This window comes from Zalophus californianus, chromosome 10 (genome assembly GCF_009762305.2).
Source record: "Zalophus californianus isolate mZalCal1 chromosome 10, mZalCal1.pri.v2, whole genome shotgun sequence".
NCBI classification, from domain to species: Eukaryota; Metazoa; Chordata; class Mammalia; order Carnivora; family Otariidae; genus Zalophus; species Zalophus californianus.
The window spans coordinates 77,374,286-77,396,991 of NC_045604.1; the positions used below are offsets into that span (position 1 = coordinate 77,374,286).

Here is a 22,706-nt window from a genome sequence, read left to right on the forward strand (position 1 = left end):
CCTAGGGTGTCATTTTGGTAATGAAATTCAAATCTTGCTGTGATGATTCAAGTTACCAACTCAAATGCTATTTGGGGAGAGAGATGTGCTCAGTCCTTGCTGAGAAGCCTTGAACAAGTCTCTTATTTTGCCTGAATCTCTGTGTCCTCACCTGTTAAAAGGAGGCAAATGTTCCTGCTCTCCTTACAAAAATGGTGCTTGTTGGGAGTTGATGTCCAAATCTGATTTTTGCCCTTCTTTCCTACCTCATATCTGCCTGTCCTATTTTCGTCAAACACACTTTACTCATGGAAAGAAAAAAAAATACACCATCAGCTATAATCACTGGCACAATAATCCCTATCCACTCAGAGAGTGGATAGGTAGCACGGTGAGAAATGATGTGAAGAATCAGGGTTCTTCCAACTCAGACTGTCCGTTTCAATGTGAAAATTAAACACAACATACGAGAGAGGCCACTGGTTTCTTCGTGTCACTCTACAATTCCCTTCAAGGGAATAAAAGTTGATTATCTTGTCTTTTTCTCAGTTTCAGATTTTTCTCTCATACGCACTTCCAATGGAGTCTTTACTTGCACACTGAGAGAAACCAAGATGGTTCAGCCCCTACCTCTTTCCTTCTCAAACAGGTCCATTTAGTCTTTCTAATTTGCAGAATTATAATTCAAATGGAAGGAAAATAGACTCTAAGAACTCCCTAGATGTGATTGCGATGATTTTTAAAACACATTTTTAAAAGACAGTGGCTGTAGATAAGGAACCGTATGGTGGAGTAATGAGGAATGAACGAGTCACACACTGCAGGAGGTGGGGGGAATTTACATCTTCGGGTTTGCAGAGGGATGCTGGCTGGTTTTGCACAAAGATGCAAGAGACTGATTATGTGGCAGATTTGCATGCGGCTCACAGTGGGATGCTGTGAGCGAAGCTCAGGAAGACGCCTGGTCCAGCAGGGAATCTTGTACCTGTAATAGCTCTTCTTGCAAACATTGGGAGCATGTCAACCAGGCAGGGATGGGGGACTCCCAATGTAGCTTGTCATAATTAAAGCAATGACAACCTTCACCACCAATGTACAAAGAACCTCCATCTCTAACCATATGGTGTCATTGAAATCAAATGGACTTTAGCAGCTAACAGACATGATGAGCCAGAATCTAGAAGTTGCCATTTACTTACTCTCTAACCTTGAGCAAGTCACCAATCCTCACAGAGCCTCAGTTTCTTTAGATATAAACTAGGGGTAAGGCTGATAATACTCATGTTGAATGTCTGTTAAAAAAGAATCCAAGAGGGGCGCTCGAGTGGCTCAGATTGTTGAGCGTCTGCCTTTGGCTTGGGTCATGATCCCAGGGTCCTGGGATCGAGCCCCTCATCGGGATCTCTGCTCAGTGGAGAGCCTGCTTCTCCCTCTCCCTCTGCTGTTCCCTCCACTTGTGCTCTCTGGCTCTCTCTCTCTGTCAGATAAATAAATAAAATCTTAAAAACAAAAAAAGCATCCAAGAGAGAATACAAAGTCCCTATGCTATAGCCAGGATATAATAATAATTTTTTTATTATTATTTTATACGATGTGGGGAATTATTTCAAGGTACAGGCAGCCAATTTCTTTGTCTTCAGAGTCTGAAAGCACCCTGAGTCTTCCACAGCATAGAGATCGACACTGGGAATATTCAATCCCTCTCTATCTCTGCCTCTCCCTCTGGCCCACCCAGGCTCCAATGCCAAGAAAAACAGCGTAGTGGAGAGAGCAGCTCTTGCTGCCAACGGCACAGATGAGAAAACCACACTGCAGCTACAGAAGGCAGCCCGACACGGCCACTTGGAGCCAGAGCAGATTGCTGGGGTAGAGCACGTCACTGTTCTGTCTCTTTTCTAACAGACAAATGTCATTCCTGTCCGCACCAACAGCATGCACATGGGGAAATAAGAGAAACTGACCGAGACAAAGCTGAGAAGGTTGAGAGCAGGTCCGAACAACAAACCACTGAGATCTGGTAGTGGTAGGTGGGGGGTTCGGGGGGAGCAATCCAGCTGCCAACCAGATGAACCATGAAGTGAGAAAAATAGGAGGAGCCTCTAATGTCTGTGATTCAGTTCATAAAGTGGGTCAGATGGCCCATGTCCCTTGGATAACTCTTCTCCATCCTTTAGGACTCAGGACACGTGTGAGCTCTTTCAGGAAGCCTTTGTTTGTCGCTTTCCCAACAGTCAGGCTGGGGAGATATCCTGCCGTGCCTGAGGCTTGTCCCTACTATTAGCACTCATCTTACTATGACAATGTTGTAATAGAAAGTTCATTGTGGGGCGCCTGGGTGGCTCAGTCGGTTAAACGTCTGACTCTTGATTTCAGCTCAGGTCATGATCTCAGGATCATGAGATCAAGCCCTGTGTCAGGTTTCATGCTGGGCATGGAGCCTACTTACGATTCTCTCCTTCTCCCTCTGCCACTCCCCACCTCACTCTGCTCTCTCTCTCTCTAAAAAATAAAAGAAGTTCATTTCTCTGTCTCTCCCACTAGACTGTGAGCTTCTGCCTCACCCATTATCTACCACAGGCTTGGCACAGGTAGGTAATGGGTAAATATCTGGCAAACAGATCAGTAGGGGTAAGTGGGTGGGTTCAAGAGTGGATGACTCACATGGATGGATGAAAGACGGTTTGTCAGATGGATCAATGGATGGATGAACAGACAGATGGTTTATTACATGACTGAACATTAGATGACCGGATGGCTGAATACATGGATGGACAAATAATTCAAATGTATCAGACACTCATGGTTAGTAGTTACTTTACCCCAAAAAACAAGACTTGAATCTACATAAAGGACTAGGTATCATCATTTCTCCCCTCCACTCAACTTCCAAGGCAGATACCAGCCACAAGAATCTCTCGGCTCTTTGTAAAAATTGTCATCATTCACCCTAGAAACTGTACAAAATGGTAGAATGAGCACCAGACATGGAAAGGCATAAGATCTAAATTTGAATCTTTTATCAGCTATTGATAAAAATGTCACTAAATATCTCCAAGTATTCCCTATTCAGAAATCAGAGAGTACCACCTACTTCACAGGATTATCATGTAGCTAAAATTAAACTGTAAATATGAAAGCCAATATTGTAAGGTTTGTGTTATATTCAGAGGACCACTAAAGTCGATCTCTTTTGTTTTAGAAATATTCTATCTTTTCCCCAAATGAGAGCTCACTTGGAACACCAATATAACAATCAGACAGAGCACTACCATCTCTGGTTAAAGCTAGATCCTGTCTCATTAATCCTTATCCACTCAGAGACCACTGCGGTGCTCTGAAAGAATCTGGCATCCCAGAGAACACAGGAAAAAATCTCTCTCCTCTATGATGCATGGGAGTCTCATTCTATGTTCCACGGTGTCAGGCTGAAACCCCGCTCTTCTCCTTCTCCTTCTCCCTCTCCCTCTCTTCCTCTCTCCCTCTCTTCCCCCTTCTGTCAGAGGAGCCCAGGGCTTTGCATTCATCTATGCAAAGATGAGCTGATGACCCTGTCAGAAAATAAAAATGGTTTTCATCCGTCTCTTCAGGAGTTTCTAGAAATACTTCTGACTGAGACGCTCTCTGAATAATTCACTCATTTGAGATCATTTAAATAATCTATTCACTCATTTTCATCAATTATGAAAATGGCAATGGCACACTATCAAGGGTACAGCTTTTGTCTTACATTTATACCATCTGTCAGCTTAATCATGCCCCCAGCACCCTCAGAGAGCTTCCTTATCAAGTTGGGTTTATGAGTTCTGTAGACATGCATACTCCAGATGACATCATGGTTGACTCTGGTTCTCCTGAGAGAGAGATCTGCTGGGGTTCCAATTCTGCCTCCATCACTATCTCCTTGGGCAAGTCATTTATCCTATGTAGCTTCCAATTTCTCTCCTATGACATGGAACTCCAATTATAATTGAAGCTGGCATTTACTGACCATCTACTATATGTCAGTTAGTGTTCTGAGCACTAGATACACATATTTTTAAATTTCCCCCACAACCCATGAGGCAGGAACTCCTATCAGCTCCCTTTTAGATATGACAAAATGCAGAGAATGGTGTGATATTTAAATGAGAGAATGCCCTAAAAACATTCACCTGCATCATGGAATAGGAGCTCAACTTTGGTACCTGTTACCATCATCACCCTCACATCAACCAACATCACCACCATCATCATCACCAAACATCCTTATTATTAACATTCCCATCAACGCATGTTCTCATGGAGATATCTTGTCTGTGAACTTTTTTTTTTTAACTTCTGAAATTGAGAAAACTTTTAGCAGAATTTTGCCTTCCAGGAGAACAGTGGTTTAACTGCTATTCTTTTGGGAGTTGGTTTGTTGTTACAAATGAAAAAAAAAAAAGAGAGAGAGAGAGAACCAATGCAAGACAGAAACACACACACACACACACACACACACACACACACACACACACACACACACACAAAGGAGGTGGTACCACTTACTTCAGTCTGAAGTGTTAATTTTCTAGAGACCTACTATATTTTCCCCACTGTGACCTAACATAGTGTACTGTGTGGGTATTTAAAATAGGCAGAGCGCATGACTCTAGGGAAGTCAGATGATCATTTTAAATCTTCTGCAATGGCTTAACTTTCCCTCTCTAGGGCTTGTATCATTTGAAAAACTTAATGATCATTACATAAGGAAACAAGTTAAATTTCACACAGACTCTGCTAAGGTAGTGATATCACCAAACCCATTTTACAAATGGGCCCTTGACTTTAGATGTGGGTTGGGGAGGAAAAAGGAAAGAAGAGAGAGAAAGCAAGGCAGGGGTTGGGGGTGGGGAGTAGGGAGAAAGAAAGACGAACAATGTCATTTATGGGCATGACAGATTTCCTCGGGAAATACTCAATCCAGAAATGCCTAAGCACAGACCCATGCCTAAAAATTAAAAAAACAAAACAAAACAAAACAAATCTGACTGATTCTGCTTTGTCATGAAGCTCTCAGATCATCCAGTGAATGCCATGTGCTCCAATTCCTTTCTGACATTCCTCTCAGATTCCATTGCCACTGTCCCTATTCATACCTTACACTCCCCTTGAACCCGAGCTACTTAAAGCACCCCTGAGAAATTTTCCCAAAGATCCTCGCCAATCATCATTTCCTTTTTAAAGAAGCATCAGAATCTGCATCTACAAGGACAGGCTATGGGGTTGATATCCCAGCTTTGTGACCCTGCACACTTTTTGAATTTGTCTGGGCCTCATTCCCTAGTTTATAAAAGAGGGTAACAGCATCTGTATTCCAGTGTCCACGTGAGGACCAGACAAGTTTATATATTTGAATGCTCAGCACCTGCATGGTGCCTCGCTAATGCTAAACAAATGGTAGCTATTACTATTTATTATTTTTCTGTTTTCTTCTCCTTCAATGGCGCCCCAACGATTACTGAATAAAGTCCTGTAGGCTCAAATTCACTTCTCAGCACGGCCCTTCCTTCTCATTGTTCTCTCACAACGATCCCTATTCATTTCCTGTTGTCCTGTAACAAACAGCCTCCAACTTCACCGCCTGGAACAGCATCCCTTTGACAATACCTCACGGCTTCACAGGCCCACAGTCCAGCGGGGCTCGGCTGGGTTCTCGGCTCGGGGTCTCACAAGGCTGAAATCAAGGTGTCAGCCAGCTTGGGCTCGTGGCTGGAGGATCTGGGAAGAATCCACTTCCAAACTCCTTCAGGTCGTTGGCCGAGTCCAGCTCCTTGAGGGCTGTAGCACTGAAGTTCTTGCTTCCTTGGTAACTGTTGGCCAGGGACGAAACTCAGCTCCAAGTGGCCCTCCACATGCCTTGTCTCATGGCCCCTCAATCCTCAAGCCTAGCAGTCAAATCCTTCCCGTGCTCAAATCTGGCCTCTTCTTCTGCTATTCATTGCAGAAAAGTCTCTACTTTTATTTATTTTTAAAGATTTTATTCATTTATTTGACACAGACAGATACAACAAGAGAGGGAACACAAGCAGGGGGAGTGGGAGAGGGAGAAGCAGGCTTCCCACTGAGCAGGGAGCCCGATGTGGGGCTCAATCCCAGGACCCTGGGACCATGACCTGAGCCGAAGGCAGACGTTTAACGACTGAGCCACCCAGGCGCCCCAAAAGTCTCTACTTTTAAAAGGCTCCGGGCACCTGGGTGGCTCAGTTGGTTAAGCGACTGCCTTCGGCTCAGGTCACGATCCCGGGGTCCTGGGATCGAGTCCCACATCGGGCTCCCGGCTCAGCGGGGAGCCTGCTTCTCCCTCTGATCTTCTCCCCTCTCATGCTGTTTCTCTCTCGCTCGCTCTCTAATAAATAAATTTAAAAAAATAAAATAAAATAAAAGGCTCCCGTGATGACATGAGGCCCAGCCTGATTAACTCAAAAGGCAGCTGACAAACCCTTCTGCTCCCTAACGTGACAATCATGGGACACATATCTCATCATATCCACATACTGTTCAGGGGGAGGCTTACAGGGAGTGAGGGGCATTGGGGGTCATTCTTAGAATTCTGCCTACCACACAAATCCTTGCTCCTGGGCTTTCACTTACAATGTTCCTTCTGCATGGAATGGCCTTCCCACACGTATTCAGAAGTCCAGATCACACTTATGCTTTGACACTTGTCCAAATGAGAGGGTGATCTGTACAGATGCCCTAAACCCTTCTGCCTATACATAACATCTATTTTCTCTAAATACTGTAGATTTCTACCAGAACATCTTTTGTGGCACATATCACACTGTCTTGTGGTTATGAGCATCTCCTAGCGCCCTACTAGATTCTATGTATCTTCAAAACTGGTCCGTGTGTTACTGCAACCCTCCACAATGACCTGCACACAGTAGGTATTCTAGACATTTTGTTTGATGGAATATATGTGTGAAATGCATAAGGGTTATAATCCAAATCCAGCCCATCTCTGTTTATGGGGGGGACAGATTTACCAGAAAAAGAAATCATTTAATAACAATATTTATGGAGGATATACCAGGTGACAGGAACTGATCTACAGGCATAAACAAGATTTTATTGGCATTGGTACTGTCTCACTCACCAGAGATTACTCAAGGTACAACAAAACTGCAATTTCTTTACTTCCTTTTCTCCCATACCATTTCTCTTAAGCTTTGCCACTAAGCATTGTATTCCAAAGGAAGAAAGAGGCACAAAGAGCCTTAAAGCAAAAAGTTCTCATAACCAGGATGACATTGACAAAACCAGTTTTTCAGGGTCACAAAGAGTAAATCTATGCCCTAAAGCCATGGTTCTAGGTCTTTAAGGGGCAGGAGAATCATGAGGACAGCTATTGAAGAAAGCAGAATCTGAAATGATCATTCCATAGGTTTGAAGTAGGGATAAGACCTTCACACCTTTCCCCTGGTGACTCTGATACAGGGAGCCCCAAGAACTACACCTGAATGACCAATGATGAAAGATGTTCCTCATGGGGAGAAGTCCATGGAAACCAATCTTTTCATCCATTTTTATATCCATTCTACAAATACTGAGTCTCGGCGATTGAGCACCAGAGATTGAGTGGTAAGAGAATAAGTGAAAAGCTGAAAACAGACTTCTCTCAGTGCTAGTCACAGCCAGAGCTCATGGCTTCCTCAATGGGCCGTCACTGTCTTCCAAGCAAAGCAAGCACATGGGAGAAGCCAGAATGTCCTTCTGTCTGCTTGCAGAAGGTGTAAGCAAGTCTCTCCACTTTCAGCAATGCAAACAATTGTTCTATTGATTCGTCATTTACTAGTGGTCTCTCAACTATTTTCCTCCAAGACTTCCTTCACATAATCATTGGGGAATATGTGTGTGCAGAAGCCAAGTACAATGCTTGCATAAATACTTCAATCCTTTCGCAGGATGAACCTGTTTGCAGATTATTGATATCATACACAAACTCACACACATAAGCAAACACACACTAGAAATCTTCTGCACATTCTCATGAGTTCTTGAGACTCACTGAATCATTCTAGGCTAAAAGTGGTGGGGAAGTGACGGAGGGGTAGTTAAAATACAATGATCCAGAAGGGAGGGAGTTACAGCAATCTATCATTAGAAATCACGTCATGTCACAGTTTGTACCCCATGCATACACCACTGTTGGTAAAGGACTTCCTAGATCTGATCACATGCTGACATGTCTCATCAGAACTATACATTCCAGATGTCAGTCCAAGCTTTCTCAAAGACCTCCTGTATCATATCTGCACCAGGAATTCCTTCCTTAAGTGGCATCTCCTTCATTATGCACAAGAAACAAGGGACAGGGTATGATCCAGGAAGATGGAACTGCTATAGACCAGAAAAGACATGGCCTGTGAAGTATGATAAATATTTATCCCCCAAGTTCCAGTGAGTTGGCTTTGGGTAGAATCTGCTGCCCCCCATGAGAAAAAGAAGGTGAATGTCATTCTAAGGGTGGGAGGAGCCCTCTTAATTTCTCCTCTCAAATATCCCTGTCTCACTGCCAGGCTTTCTGTAAGATGTAGTGATTAGGAATGCAGGCTTTGCGGTCAGGCAGACCTCCACCCACATCCTGCTTCCTTCACCTACTAGCTGGGGGGATCTGAAACTGGTCACTAACCTGAATTTCTGTTTGTGAGGCAGGAATCAGAATGCCTCCTTGAGATGAGTTGTTGAAACAACTACATGAGATCATGCATGTAAAATTCTCACCATAGCTCTTGGTGCAGAATAGCTTTTAATGAATGGTGCCTGAAGTCTGAAGTCATCATGCCCAACAGATTGTACAGAGACCCTTCTGGGCACTAGAAACAAAGTCCCGTGGCAGAGCTAAAGAGACATGAATGGAACTGACGTTTTCCCAAATGGGGCTTGTGGTCTAAATGAAGATAAATACGCAAGCAAACAATGACAATGCGAAGTGTTAACACTCTTAGGAGTTAGTATACAGGTCTGTAGAAATGAGGTGGAAAGGACCCAACCCACTTGAGATTATCCAGGAAGGGTGTCCTTGGAAAAATTGGAAAAACGCTCAAAGGAACAGGAATACCAGGGAGCAGAGCATGAGCCAATGACAACCAAATATTCTTCACCGGGAGGATAAGAATGAAGATGTCTGTGCTGGGACACAGGAGAAGACCATATTTGGGAGGGGGAGATGATGATTTTGGCTTTTGACAAGAGGAAGTTGGAGGTCTGTGGGCTCTCCGTGTGGGGGAGTTCTGCAAGCAAGCATGGAGATCAGGAGGTCTGGGCTGGTGTGAGGGATCTGCCATCCTGTGAGGAAGGCGGCTGGCACCAAGGGTCCCAGTGAGAATGCAAACAGACCGGGGAGGAGAAAGGGGAGGCAGATGCATCAGAGCATCGCAGCAAGACTCTTGGTTTGGGAAGACATGATGGGTCTCTCTCATGTCTTCTGGGGCATCACTATCATCCTTAATTACTGCTTTTCTAGAAAACAAGAGGATTATTTTACTTTAGTAGGTATGGGTTTTGTCCTATTTATGCTTGAGGTCAAAAAATTCAAAAACTGCTTTCAAAATCTTTCTTTGACTCTCTCCCTTTCTGTTTCTCTATCTCCATTTTAAAGCTAGTCTGTGCATATGTGTACGTGCATATGCACATATATATTTTCATTTTAAAGCTAGTGTAACCCAAAAATGGTAAAGAGAATTATTCCCAAAGCATTTTTTTTTCAGGTCGTTAATGAGAAAATTATTCAAGTTGGAGAAAGCCAGTCTATACTCAAACCCTAGCTCCGAATGCCCTTTCATCTTGGAGACTTCCCAGCTGGCTGAGTCAAGTTCACCCTTCTCACCCCAGCAAAGGCTCGGTGATGAGCCACCTGAGGAGCAGGACGGTTTCCTACTCATCCTTGGATAAGCCCTGGTGCTTGAAATAATGGTGGCCATAGAGTTGGTGCCCAGGGAGTACTGGTTGTACTGGCCTGGGCTGCCAATTGCTGTTTTCAAACATCTCTGGGAGACCTTGCTCCAAGACCCACCAAGCTCCAAGGCAGAGCAAAAACCACTGGAGAAAAAGAAACGCAAAGAGCACGGGAGTCCTGATTTGCAAGAGGAAGCCTGCTTAGCACTGAATTCTATGTCTGCTGGACACAAGCGGGCATTGGTCATGGCACTGGAATAATCCACGACAGCCACAAAGAAGGGCCCGGCCAAAAGCAAAGGCCCCTCCAATGGCTTGCCACAATTTCCAAGACTTCCTCCTTACAAGCTGCTGCTTCTAGTGATGCCACTGGGTGACCTCAGAGATAGAGAGAAGTTGCCTCTGAGCCCCAGAGTAACAGCTCCCTCCTTCCGCAGGCCGGCCCCTTGATGACCCACTGTATTCTGTATGCTGCCGGCAGGCAGGCTGAAGGATAACATGACTGGTATTTACTTGCTCCACTGGCTTCCTCTTTCTTCCAAGACAGAAGCACAAAGAGTTATTTCTGAAGAATTGGTCCCCCGAGTGCCAAGAGAATAGCCCAACTACAGGAAGCATTTGTACATTCTAAGCTCAATTCGGCGGTAATTCCCTGAGCTGCCTTTTTGAGAAACTGTTGTATTTCAATAGGAATTTGAAGGAGGACACACAAAATATTAAAAGGGCATTTTCTGTATCTGGAAACGGAGGATAACAAGGGCAGCTTTATTTTACAAAATGCTATCACCTGTGTGGCAGTGGCCTCCCCGTAAACAGTGTCCCTGGCAAATGAGCTAGATCCAAAGGCAGCACTGAAAATTCACAGGTATGAGCCAAGGCTGACCCAGGACGGGTGAAATCCAACCAAGGAGAATGATTTCACAGCTCCACAGTGATCCTCAGGTTGTGTAACTTCAAATGGTTGAAAAATAACGCCAAAACAAAACGACAGAAGGCAGAAAAGGCCCACGTTCCCTATCTCGTATTAAGAATAGGAAAAAAGTAATTTGCATGTTGGCTTTGCATTTGTAAGAGGAAAGAAAACCCAGAACTTGCAGGATGGATAAAAGAAGGTGTGGGTACAGGAAAACATTACAGGTACAAACAAAAACAAAAACCCACCGTGTTCAGTGTCCCAGATGTACAAAGGAGCCCAGCTCAGTGATGGGGATGTGGGCCACAGGGTATACCAGATGCCAGTTAACTAGAATCCAATGCTTTCCTCAAGCATCACAAAAAACGCAGACTCCCACCCCACCCTCCGGCACATGCAGACTAGAATCTAAGTTCCATGAGTACAAAACTTTTTTTGCCTCTCTTGTTCACCGATAGATTCCAAGTATCAAGAATAGTGCCTGGCACATAGTTGGCACTGAGTATCTGTTGGATGAATGAATGAAATGTGACTCAGTGCTTGGGTATACCACCTAGAGGAGAAATAGAGTAACTGTTCAATAAGCAATGGTTATTGTTGATATAACTAGTATTCAGGTCCGGGAGTTAAATATGAAAACTCAGTAAATGCTGGTACTTAACTGTGCTGGGTATCTCAGTTTGAAGGGTTTCAAAAATTGTTTTGAATTAAGGTTCAATGAAATGCAATAAAATAAACAGATCTTTGGTGACAGTTTGACACATTTTGACAAATGTTCAAGATAGGAAACATTGCCATAACTCTAGAAAGCTCCCTGTGCCCTTTCCTACTGACTGCCTGTTTTGGCAATTCATCCATGTTCTAGGTATTACCAGTTCATTCCTTATTAATGAGTAGCATTCCACTTTACGAATATACCATAATTTATTTATCCACTCCTTGCTGATGGACACTGGCATTCCTTCTGATGTTTTGCTCTGATGAATAAAGTTGCAATGAACATTCTTATACAAATACTACTTTGGGGGTATAAGTTTATATTTCTTTACAGTAAATACTCAGGCGTATAACTGCTGGGTTGGAAGGTTTGTATATATTTTTCACTTTATAAGAAACTGCCAAACACTTTTCCACGGTGGTTTTAATTTTACATTCCCACTGGCCATATATAAGAGATTCAGTTGCTCCATATCCTTACCAACACTTGGTATTCTCACTCTTTTTCATTTTAGCCATTCAGTGGGTGTGAAGTGATATATCATTATAGTTTTAGTTTGCATGTCTCTGATGGTCATAAGAATGTTTCACTTACTTATTGGCCATTTCAGTAACATCTTTTGCCAACTGTCTAACTTAATTTCCCACTTTTGTGTTGTTTTATTTTTTATTATTGATTTATTGGAGTTCTTTATACATTCTGGATATGAGCCCTTTGGGATATACACAGAGAGTTAATATTTTTTCCCAATCTGAGGCTTGCCTTTTTCATTTTCTAACAGTGTCTGTACATGAGAAAAATTAGAAATTTTTTAAATTTTGATGTTTGATGCAGTCCAGTCTATTTATTTATTTAAAGATTTTTTATTTATTTGAGAGAGAGAATGCATGTGTATGTGTGTGTGTGAGAGGGAGAGAGCACCGAGGAAGAGGGAGAAGCACACTCCCCTCTGAGCAGAGAGCCTGATGCTGGGCTCAATCCCAGGATCTTGAGAAAATGACCTAAGCCGAAGGTAGACACTTATCGCACTGAGCCACCCAGGCACCCCCAGTTTATTATTTTTACTGTACACCAAATGCCTTTTGCATTCTGCTTTCTCGGATCACAGCAATATCCTCCTAAATTTTCTTCTAAACACTTCACAGTTTTAGCTTTTACATTTAGGTCTGAAATTTAAGTAATTTTTATGTATAATGTGAGATACGGGTCAAGGTATTTTTCTTCCATATGGATATCTGGTAGATCTAGAGCCATTTATTAAAAGGACTTTCTTTTCGTGGTGCCTGGGTGGCTTAGTCTGTTGTGCCTGACTCTTGGTTTTGGTTCAGGTCATGATCTCAGGGTCATGAGATTGAGCCCCGCATAAGGTTGCATGCTCAGTGTGGAGTCTGCTTGAGATTCTCTGCCTCTCCCTCTTCCGCTTGTCCCTCCCCCCAAGCTCTCTGTCTAAAATAAATGCACCTTTAAAAAAAAAAAAGACATTCCTTTCCCCCATTGTCATAATTATTCATCAAAAAGCAATTGAATACATGTTTGTGGATTTATTTTCATCATTTCATCACTATATGAGATGTCAGTTATAGGGTTTTCATAGATAACCTTTATCAGATTGAGAAATCTCCCTTCCTTTATCATGAATGGATATATTAGATTTTGTCAAATGCTTTTTCTGCATCTATTGAGATGACCATACAATCTTCTCCTTTATTATATTAATATGGTAAGTTACACTGATTTATTTTTTTTTAATTTTTACACTGATTTATTTTTTGAATGTTAAACCAATCTTGAGTTCATAGGATAAACAACATTTATCCATGGTGTATTATTTTTTTAATATATTGATGGATTATGATTACTAATATATTGAAACACTGTGTAGATTGGTGTTATTTCTTTTTAAAATGTCTGATGGAATTCACAGCCAAGCTATCTAGGTCAGGAGTTTTTTTTGTTTTTGAAATGGGGAAGATTTTAGTCATAAATTCAATTTCTTAGCAAGTTTAGAGCTTAGAAAATTAGAGACTTCAGACTGTCTATTTCTTTTTTAGGTCAGTTTTGGAAATTTGTGGGGTTTTTTTTTTCCAAAAAATATACCCATTTTATCTACATTGTGGAATTTGTTGGCATACATTATTCATAATATTTTTTTATCATTTTGATGTCTGCAGGATCTGTAATGTCTGTGGTGATATCTCCTCTTGCACTTTTAGTATTTTTTTTAAAGATTTTATTTATTTATTTGACAGCGACACAGCGAGAGAGGGAACACAAGCGGGGGCCGTGGGAGAGGGAGAAGCAGGCTTCCCGCCGAGGAGGGAGCCCAATGCAGGGCTCAATCCCAGGACCCTGGGATCATGACCTTAGCTGAAGGCAGATGCTTTATGACTGAGCCCCCCAAGTGCCCCACATTTTTAGTATTTTTTAATTAGTATTTGTGTTTTCTCTGTTTTGTGTGATCACTCTTGCTAGAAATTACAAATTTCATTAATCTTTTCAAAGAACTACCTTTTGGCTTTGTCGATTTTCTCTATATTTTGTGTTCTACTTTGATTTTTACTCTTATATTTGTGATTTTCTTCCTTCTATTTCATTTGGGTTTACTTTGCTCTTCTTTTTCTAGCTTCTTAATGTAGAAGCTTAAATCACTGACTTTACACTTGCCTTATTTTTAAAATTATAAGCATTTAAAGCTATAAACTTCCCCCTTAGCACATCTTCTACTTTATTCTTCAAATTTGATATGTTTTCATTGTCATTTCATTCAAAATATTTGCTAATGTCTTTTGATTTCTTCTTTGACCCATGGGCTATTCAGAGGTGTTATCTTATTTCCAAACATCTGGTATTCTCTGGATCTATTTTTATCACTAACTTTTTTTTAATTTTCTGATTTTTTTAAAATTTTATTTTGTTAGTCATCATTCATTACATCATTAGTTTTTGATGTAGTGTTCCATGATTCATTGTTTGCATATAACACCCAGTGCTCCATTCAATACGTGCCCTCCTTAACCATCACTGGGCTAACCCATCCCCCTCCCCCCAAAAAACCCTCAGTTTGTGTCTAAGAGTCCATAGTCTCTCAAGGTTCATCTCCCCGTCTGATTTCCTCCCCTTCATTTTTCCCTTCCTACTATCTTTTTTTTTTTTTAACATATCATGTATTATTTGATTCAGAGGTACAGGTCTGTGATTCATTTATTTTAACACTGTGTGGTCAAAGAATGCATTCTGCATGATTTCCATCCTTTGAAATATATCAAGACTTGTTTTATGTTCCAGAACACAGTCTACTTGGGTTACTTTTCTAAATACACTTGAAGGAAAGTTTCTTTTGTAGCTCTTGGGTGTAGCAGGCAAAATCTTCCAAAGCTTTCTCTTCATTTTTCCTTCTAGGAATCCATCACGGATCCCCCAAAGTCGGTGCTTCTGTTTGCACAGTACTTTCTTCTGATCCTAGTGAATTATGTATGGCTCCCACTCCACATCCTGCATCTTCCTACCCATAGGATCTCTCAAGCCTCCAACTGAAGTGCAAAGTGAAGAGAAATCTCAAGCTGCTTGGGTGGTTTAGAAGCCATGCCTTGCTTGTCAAGAAAGACAAGATACCGACCCAGGCTTCCTTTCGATTATTTTTTGTTCTGCTCTTCATGTGATCGTGTGGCAACTAATTTGAGATTTGGTGGGAGAGAGGGCAAATGGGGTAGATATTGTCATTGTTCGTGTGGGTTCATCTGTAAATGCCCCATGACGTCTCCCCTGTCTGATTCAGGACCCGGCTCAGGTGGGACGTGTGATGATTTTTTTTTCCTGCAGAGTTATGTTTTATATTTTCAATAGTTAATATATATGTACTAGAAAATGTGCTTTACAAGAAATATAATCTCCCTCTCCAACCTGTGATTTACACAAGTGATACACTTAAGTTTGGGAAATTAGTTGACTTAAAGTAAAAGACTATGTCAATGAAAAAACAGGGGTTTATCTATATGGCAAAATGTGTAAATATGGTACTTAATATGGGGTGTAGGCAAACTGGTGTGATCACTGCTATACAGTAAATATTTGCTATTGCAACAATGTGAACCAGGCTTTAGTCTTTAAATTATTTATCCTAAGTCCTTCAAGGACCCTTCCTAATGAGATTGGAGAAGCTGACACAAGGAACAGCACACAGTTACCACAGTTTACCCAGAAAAAGCATTGCAGCTACACCTTATGATATTTGGTTCGCCTCGTTCCAAGAAAGATCTGCTCCTGGTCGTGGGAAGGAATCTGGAGCAGCTCAGCAGGAAATGTGTTGGGAAAAGAATTAAGTCGAGCCCTTCCATTGCACATGCGTTCATCCCCACCCTGCATTACCAACATGCAGAAGGATGCTCACCTTTTCCCATTCTCGGTCCTTGTTCAGCACAATCACCACCAGCCTGGGATGCACCTGATAGCCTTCCTCAGTGAAGGACAAGTCTTTGCCATCCCATGTCACGTTGATCATAAATCTAGAGAGAAGAGAGAAAGACAAGTTTTTAGGGAAGAAGGAAAGAGGTCAGATGAGTGGAAGGCACGACCCGTGTAACACTCAGAACGTGGAGACTTACATGGCCATCATCATCCGTGACAAGTGGCCTCTATCTGTGGGAATATTAGTACCTATGCAGGTGCTGCTAGTTGGCCAGGCACTCGTTCCCATCAGCCTGTACTCACTCTCAGAATCCCCCATCCTATATAGATGTTAGTAATTGATTGTCATTAGCACATGGGATGGAACCTTTCTGTCCTGCCACACCCACAGACCTCTATTCATATGACATTACAGGAGGATCTTAAAGCATATTCTATTATGTTTTAACAAGCTTCCCTAAAGGAAGCTGCTGCCTCATTAACCATATGGGATGCGACTTCAAAGAAATGGTATCGCATCTATTCATTACTCATTCCACTAATACTTATTAAATGCTTGCTACATGCCAGGACTCAGCTACTTGGCTGAGGATAAATAAGGAAACAAATATGATCCCTCTCCTCATAAAGCTTATAGTCTAAAGGAGACGACAGACGTTAATTACAGATCTATGACAAGGTTATAATAGCGAGGTGGGTGTGCTATGTAGAAGTGAAACAGGGGTCAGGCAAGACTTCTATGAGGAAGACTTCCAGGCTTCACTGGAAGGATGAGTCAGAATTAACTAGGTTAAAAAAAAAAGACATAAGCAAATTCTAGGCAAAAAGGGCAGCATGTGCAAAGGCTCTGTGGCAGTACACACAAACTATAAACCAGTGAGACCAAAGCAGAGAGAGACAGAAGAATGCGGGACGTGGTGTGTTTGAGAAGGTAAATAGGGGAGATAGTGCAAAGCTTCTCAGGCCATGTTAAAGAGTTCTGTCTTTCTTTTAAAACAGTAGGAACACACTGAAGGTTTGTTGTTGTTGTTCCGTTAGCCACTGTATAGTACATCATTCATTTTTGACGTAGTGTTCAATGATTCATTAGTTGCATATAACACCCAGTGCTCATTACAATACGTGTGCTCCTTAATACCCATTACCCAGCTACCCCCCTTCCACCACCCGCTCCCCTCTGAAATCCTCAGATTGTTTTCCAGAGTCCAGAGTCTCTCGTGGCTCATCTCCCTCTCTGATTTCTTCCCCTTCAGTTTTCCCTCCTTCCCCTATGGTCCTCTGTGCTATTCCTTATGTTCCACAGATGAGTGAAACCATACAATCATTGTCTTTCTCTGCTTGACTTATTTCACTTAGCATAATCCCTTCCAGTTCCATCCAGGTCAGTGCAAATGGTGGGTATTCATCCTTTCTGATGGCTGAGTCATATTCCATTATATATATGAACCATACTTTCTTTATCCATTTATCTGTTGAAGGGCATCTCGGATCCTTCCACAGTTTGGCTGTTGTAGATATTGTTGGTATGAACATTGGGGTGTATGTGCCCCTTCTTTTCACTGCATCTGTGTCTTTGGGATAAATACCTAGTAGTGCAATTGCCGAGTCACAGGGTAGCTCTATTTTTAACGTCTTGAGGAACCTCCATACTGTTTTCCAGAGTAGATGTACCAGCTTGCATTCCCACCAACAGTGTAAGAGGAACTTTCTCCACATCCTCACCAACATTTGTTGTTTCCTAGTTTGTTAATTTTTGCCATTCTAACTGGTCTAAGGTGGTATCTCATTGTGGTTTTGATTTGTATTTTTCTGATGGCTAGTGATAGTGAACATTCTCTTACACCATACACAAAGATAAACTCAAAATGGATGAAAGACCTCAATGTGAGACAGGAATCCATCAAAATCCTAGAGGAGAACATGGGCAGTAACCTTTTCGACATCAGCCACAGCAACTTCTTTCAAGACACGTCTCCAAAGGCAAGGGAAACAAAAGCAAAAATGAACTTTTGGGACTTCATCAAGATAAAAAGCTTCTTCACAGCAAAGGAAACAGTCAACAAAACTAAGAGGCAACCCATGGAATGGGAGAAGATATTTGCAAATGACATTGCAGATAAAGGGCTGGTATCCAAGATCTATAAAGAACTTCTCAAATTCAACACCCCAAAAAACAAACGATCCAGTCACAAAAAATGGGCAGAAGACATGAACAGACACTTCTCCAAAGAAGACACACAAACGGCTAACACACACTGAAGGTTTTAATCATGGAGATGATACAGTCAGATTTTTCTTGTAGAATATGACTTGAAGGCTATGTAGAGAATGGGCTGGAGGGGACCAGAGTGGATACAGGGGGGTAGGTTACAGTGTGCTTATTCTCCATGTCAGAGATGATCTTGGCTTTGGCTCTGTTGTGGCCCCAATAGAGGAGAAGGAGGAGTATGAGTCACCACAAATAGGACCAAGTGGAGAATATTTAGCAGGTATTCAGTTGATGTGAAGGTTGGGGACAGAGAAGCAACAAGGACAACGCCTCAGCATCTGCTTTATATAACATCCGTGTGTTCAACCATTGTCCTAGCACTTTCATTGCACAGGACGTCTGTCTGCCTTAGGATCATCTTACCTCCACCACTCTTCTAAACCACCTTGCCTGTCGGCAGGCTGGATGTGCCCAGGGAGGGAGGCAAGGCAGAGCTCCCCTCCCAGGATTTGGATGGGAAGATCCCCAGGAGTCCACATCCCCTTGTAGCTTGAGGAAAAGGTGATATTGTTGGAGACTTCCAAGGGAACACACCACTTAACAGATACTCAATTAATGTAATACGGTAGGTTGAATATTCAGAGATCCCCAGAGAGACAGGGTATCTCAAGACCGTGGCATTTTCTTACTTTATACTCCTTTAACACCAGAAGCAGCTGAAGAAGTAAAATATTAAGGGGGAGAAATAGAGTATAAAAAATTCAAAAACAAGAGACTGTCCTAACTGGTCACATATCTGCCCCTGGGCCACCACAGTGCAGGCCGTTCATGTGGAAGGAGAATCAGGTCTCCCAGGACATGGTAAAGAAATTGGGGAAAGGCAAAGAACAAATATTGTGTATCCACTCATTGAACTATTTGGGTTTTTAAAAATCATGTTTTTGATGACAAGTTAATGGAGAGGAGAAAATGCTCACTCTTTAATGTTAAACAAGCAGAAGAGGGTAAAAATAGGGTTTGTCTATGCATAGAAGGGTTACAGGTACCTTTTATTTTCTTTTGTGTATCTTTGCATTCTCCAAATTTTCTGCAAATAGTGTCTGCTAAAAAAACAGAAAAAATAAACCACTGCAATTCCAGAAGGAGCAAAGAGTAATCACTCTTCTATTTGGTGCACGTGAGGCATCTGTGATCATTTCCTAGCAGGATATTTTGTTGATTCAACAACAATTTGCTGCATGTCTATTATGTGTCAGGCCCTGTGGGGAGTCCTATAGATGTGGAAATAAAAACCACAGTGTCTGTCCGCCCTCCTACCCACATGTTCACCACCCAGCAACATAGGCACATAAACATGCCAGCACAGAGAACGCCACTCATGCAGGGATGCTCCGTAAGTGGGAGAAGTGAGAGTGCAAAGGAGGGCCCCTCACTCAACCTAAGGGATTGGGGCAGGGCTTCCTGGGGAATCTTGAAGAGTGAAAGAATTAAGAAGAGTTGGGAGAGGGGAGCCTGGGTGGCTCCCTCGGTTAAGCATCCGACTCTTGATCTCAGCTCAGGTCTTGGTCTCAGGGTCACGAGTTCAAGCCCTGCATTGGGATCAGCGCTGAGCATGAAGTCTACTTAAAAAAAAAAAAAAAAAAAAAAAAGGAGAGGGAGGAAAGAATTCTGAGCAAAGGCATCACCTTGAGAAAAGAAGAGTCAGCAAAGGTCGTCAGCGTAACACATGCTGGGGGAAAGAGGGAATAGCTTAATAAGCTAAGGGGCAGTGGGATTTCTCTGGAGAGGATCCATGAAGCCAGATCCTAAAGGACCTTGAATGCTACCCTAAAGTGTTTGGATTTTGTTCAGAAGGCAGCGGAGATCCACGAAAGGTTTTAAATAAAGGAGTGATGCATAGATTTGCTGGCAAGAGAAGCAGACATAAAAATGCTTCTGTCTCTGCATTGGAGGACAACTTCATTTTTGTTTATGGCTAAAAATCTTCCATTATAATTAGGGGGGTCTAAATTAAGTTGTTTATATTTTTCCAGTTGACTTTTGGTTTTGTTCCCCGTGGTTATTTTTAGCCCTATTATATTGTCTGACACACTGTAGGGGCTGGAGTTCATGTTTGGTGGTTGACTATGTTAAAAGATCATCACCAGAAATGCCATCCACCCATGTCTACATACATCTGTTTGTCATTCTTCCATCCATCCATCCATTCATCCGTCAATACATTCATCCATCTATCCATCCAATAGACATATCTGCATACCTACTATGTGTCATGACCTGTGCTAAGAACTGTGGTAGGAAAAATGATAAAGTAAACAAACATATTTCTGCAATACATAACTGCAGAAGAACAGCAAGTGTAAAATTAGAGATAATGTATTAAGTAGGCTGGTGAAGAGCATGAGGAATAGAGTGGCCAATTCTATTGCAGAGGCAGAGCAGGCATCAGGAAACAAAGTGGAAGGGAGAACAAGGTCTGGAGGGGTGTATGGCCAGGAGCGAGGGGTGGCGATGCACTGCAGGGAGGAAACCACCAAGCCAATGGTATAGAACCATAGAACAGGATGGAAGACTATTCACAGAATCTCTGATAAACACTGCAGACAAAGATCACCAGTGAGTGGCCTTTACCAGAGCTAGTAGTAAATCAGTTATCAAGTCTCCGTATTTGCTGCCCCAAACTCAGAGGTTTTTAATTTATTATTATGGTTGATTTTGTTGAATCAAATTAGCTATCAGGCCAGGTTTTGATTTGTCCAACACTTTGGGATGGACAGAGCTCAGGATTGATCTACCCAATTACCCAAAGGTAGATGAACTGAAAATTCCAGTCAATTATCAAGAGGTTTGGAAATATCCAGTTTGCTATCTTTTTGGAAAAGGCAGACCAGAGAGCAAATGCTTTGGTTTTGACCTAGACATGTGGCCCTGGCAAGACCCATTCACAGGGTTACGTGTGGTGCAACCCAAACATCACAGTCGTCATTTGAATCAAGGAGCTAGCATGTACTACTGGGCACCCAGATTTTCTTTTGATTTGCCAGGTGAATTTACTCAAACCTCCCTTTTCTTTAATGCCCCATTTCTACTTCCTCTACTCATTCCCTTTTCTCCCATCTTGTGGTGAAATCAGATGGAATGAGCAGGGTGATGATTTAGATGCGATCACTCCTCTTTGGACTATATGGAAACAACTATATGGATGTTATGCTCCCTAGTTTTCTGTGTTCCTTTAAGATTCAATATTCTGGACCGATGAATCTGTATACTCAACATTAATATTGTTTTACTGTTTTTCCTTTTGTTTTTTATTAAGTCTTCAGTCCCTTGGGTATGTATGGGGGGGGGAGACCCTCTTACAGAATTTTTTGCTGAACAGTAATTTCATTATGAAGTTGGCAGAATGCAAGCACCTATTATCTTCAATTCCCCCATCCAATTTCTAGGAAAGACGATTCATATGTTCTCAGACTTTCTTCCCATTTAAACTAGCTCCCGAGCAAAATTCTTTACCTAGGGAAATCCCATTATACACCCCATTGCTTGGTCCCCATTAACACCTGCTGGGTACTTGTATTAAATAGTAAAATCTTATCACTGTTTTGTTTATCTCTCAAAAATGGATTATAAACTTTTAGTGACCAGATGAAATACTAGAAATTCTAGCGGCTGCTAAGCTTCAAATTACATCTTCAGTATTTCCATCAGGAGCAATAAATACAGGAAAGCATGCTGGCAGAATGTGGCCAGGTGGGGGCTCCAGGGGTTTGCAGAGGGTCCACTTCTGTATTATTATCAACTGTTGATGGCAAAGCCAAGTAGTTGGGTTTTCTTTTCTTTCTTTCTTTCTTTCTTTTTTTTTTTTATCGTCCATGACCTACACAACACTAAGGCCTGAGTCTGAATGGAGAGGTGCCATAAGGGCATAATACACATTGGATCTGGATCTTCCATAGAAAAAAATCATGTACGAAGATCTCCTGAATCATTTTATATTGATTTCATGTTGAACTATTTTAGACATCTTGGGTGAAATAAGACATATTATTAAGATTAGTATCATCTGCTTCTCTTTACTTGTTTAATGTGCTGCCAGAAAGTTTAAGATTACACGAGGCTTACCTTCTATTGCTATTGGACAGTTCTTCTAGATTGTCGTTGGTTTGGGGCTTTTATTTTTTTTAACCAGTAGACGGTATGCATCATGAAGGCAGGGACCTCTTCCGCCTTTAGTATCATATTTCTAGTGCCAAACAGAGTGCCTGGCATGTAGCTGGTGCTGATGAATACAACAATGAATTGCTATTTCCACGTTGTTGGAAAACAGAAGAGGGATCAAAAGCCTGGCTCTGTGCTCCCAACTGTATTATGTTGGGCAGTGTATTTAAAATTCTCTGAGCCTTCATTTCTTTCCTTGTAAAAATTGGATGAGGTTCAACCATATGAATTAGCCAAGACAGTCTCATGTGGTTGCAGCTCACCATTACCCAACTCCTGGGTTTAGGGGTAGCATTAGGGACGGTGCACTTAAAATGCCCAGGGCTATGCCTGGTTTATGGCTATCA

The 22,706-nt window shown here is 42.0% G+C and overlaps 1 protein-coding gene across 2 annotated transcripts in view; it reads right to left on the bottom strand.

Moving 5' to 3' along the window:
* Positions 1–22,706, bottom strand: part of GRIN2A (glutamate ionotropic receptor NMDA type subunit 2A) — a 375,591-nt gene that overhangs the window by 108,063 nt on the left and 244,822 nt on the right. For both annotated transcript variants that reach the window (XR_003523244.2, XM_027612864.2), the window contains exon 5: positions 15,916–16,030. Coding sequence is in view for 1 of the 2 variants with exons in the window: in XM_027612864.2 (XP_027468665.1) it covers positions 15,916–16,030 (115 nt within the window). In the remaining variant the exon portion in view is untranslated. The remainder of the gene's footprint in view (positions 1–15,915; positions 16,031–22,706) is intronic.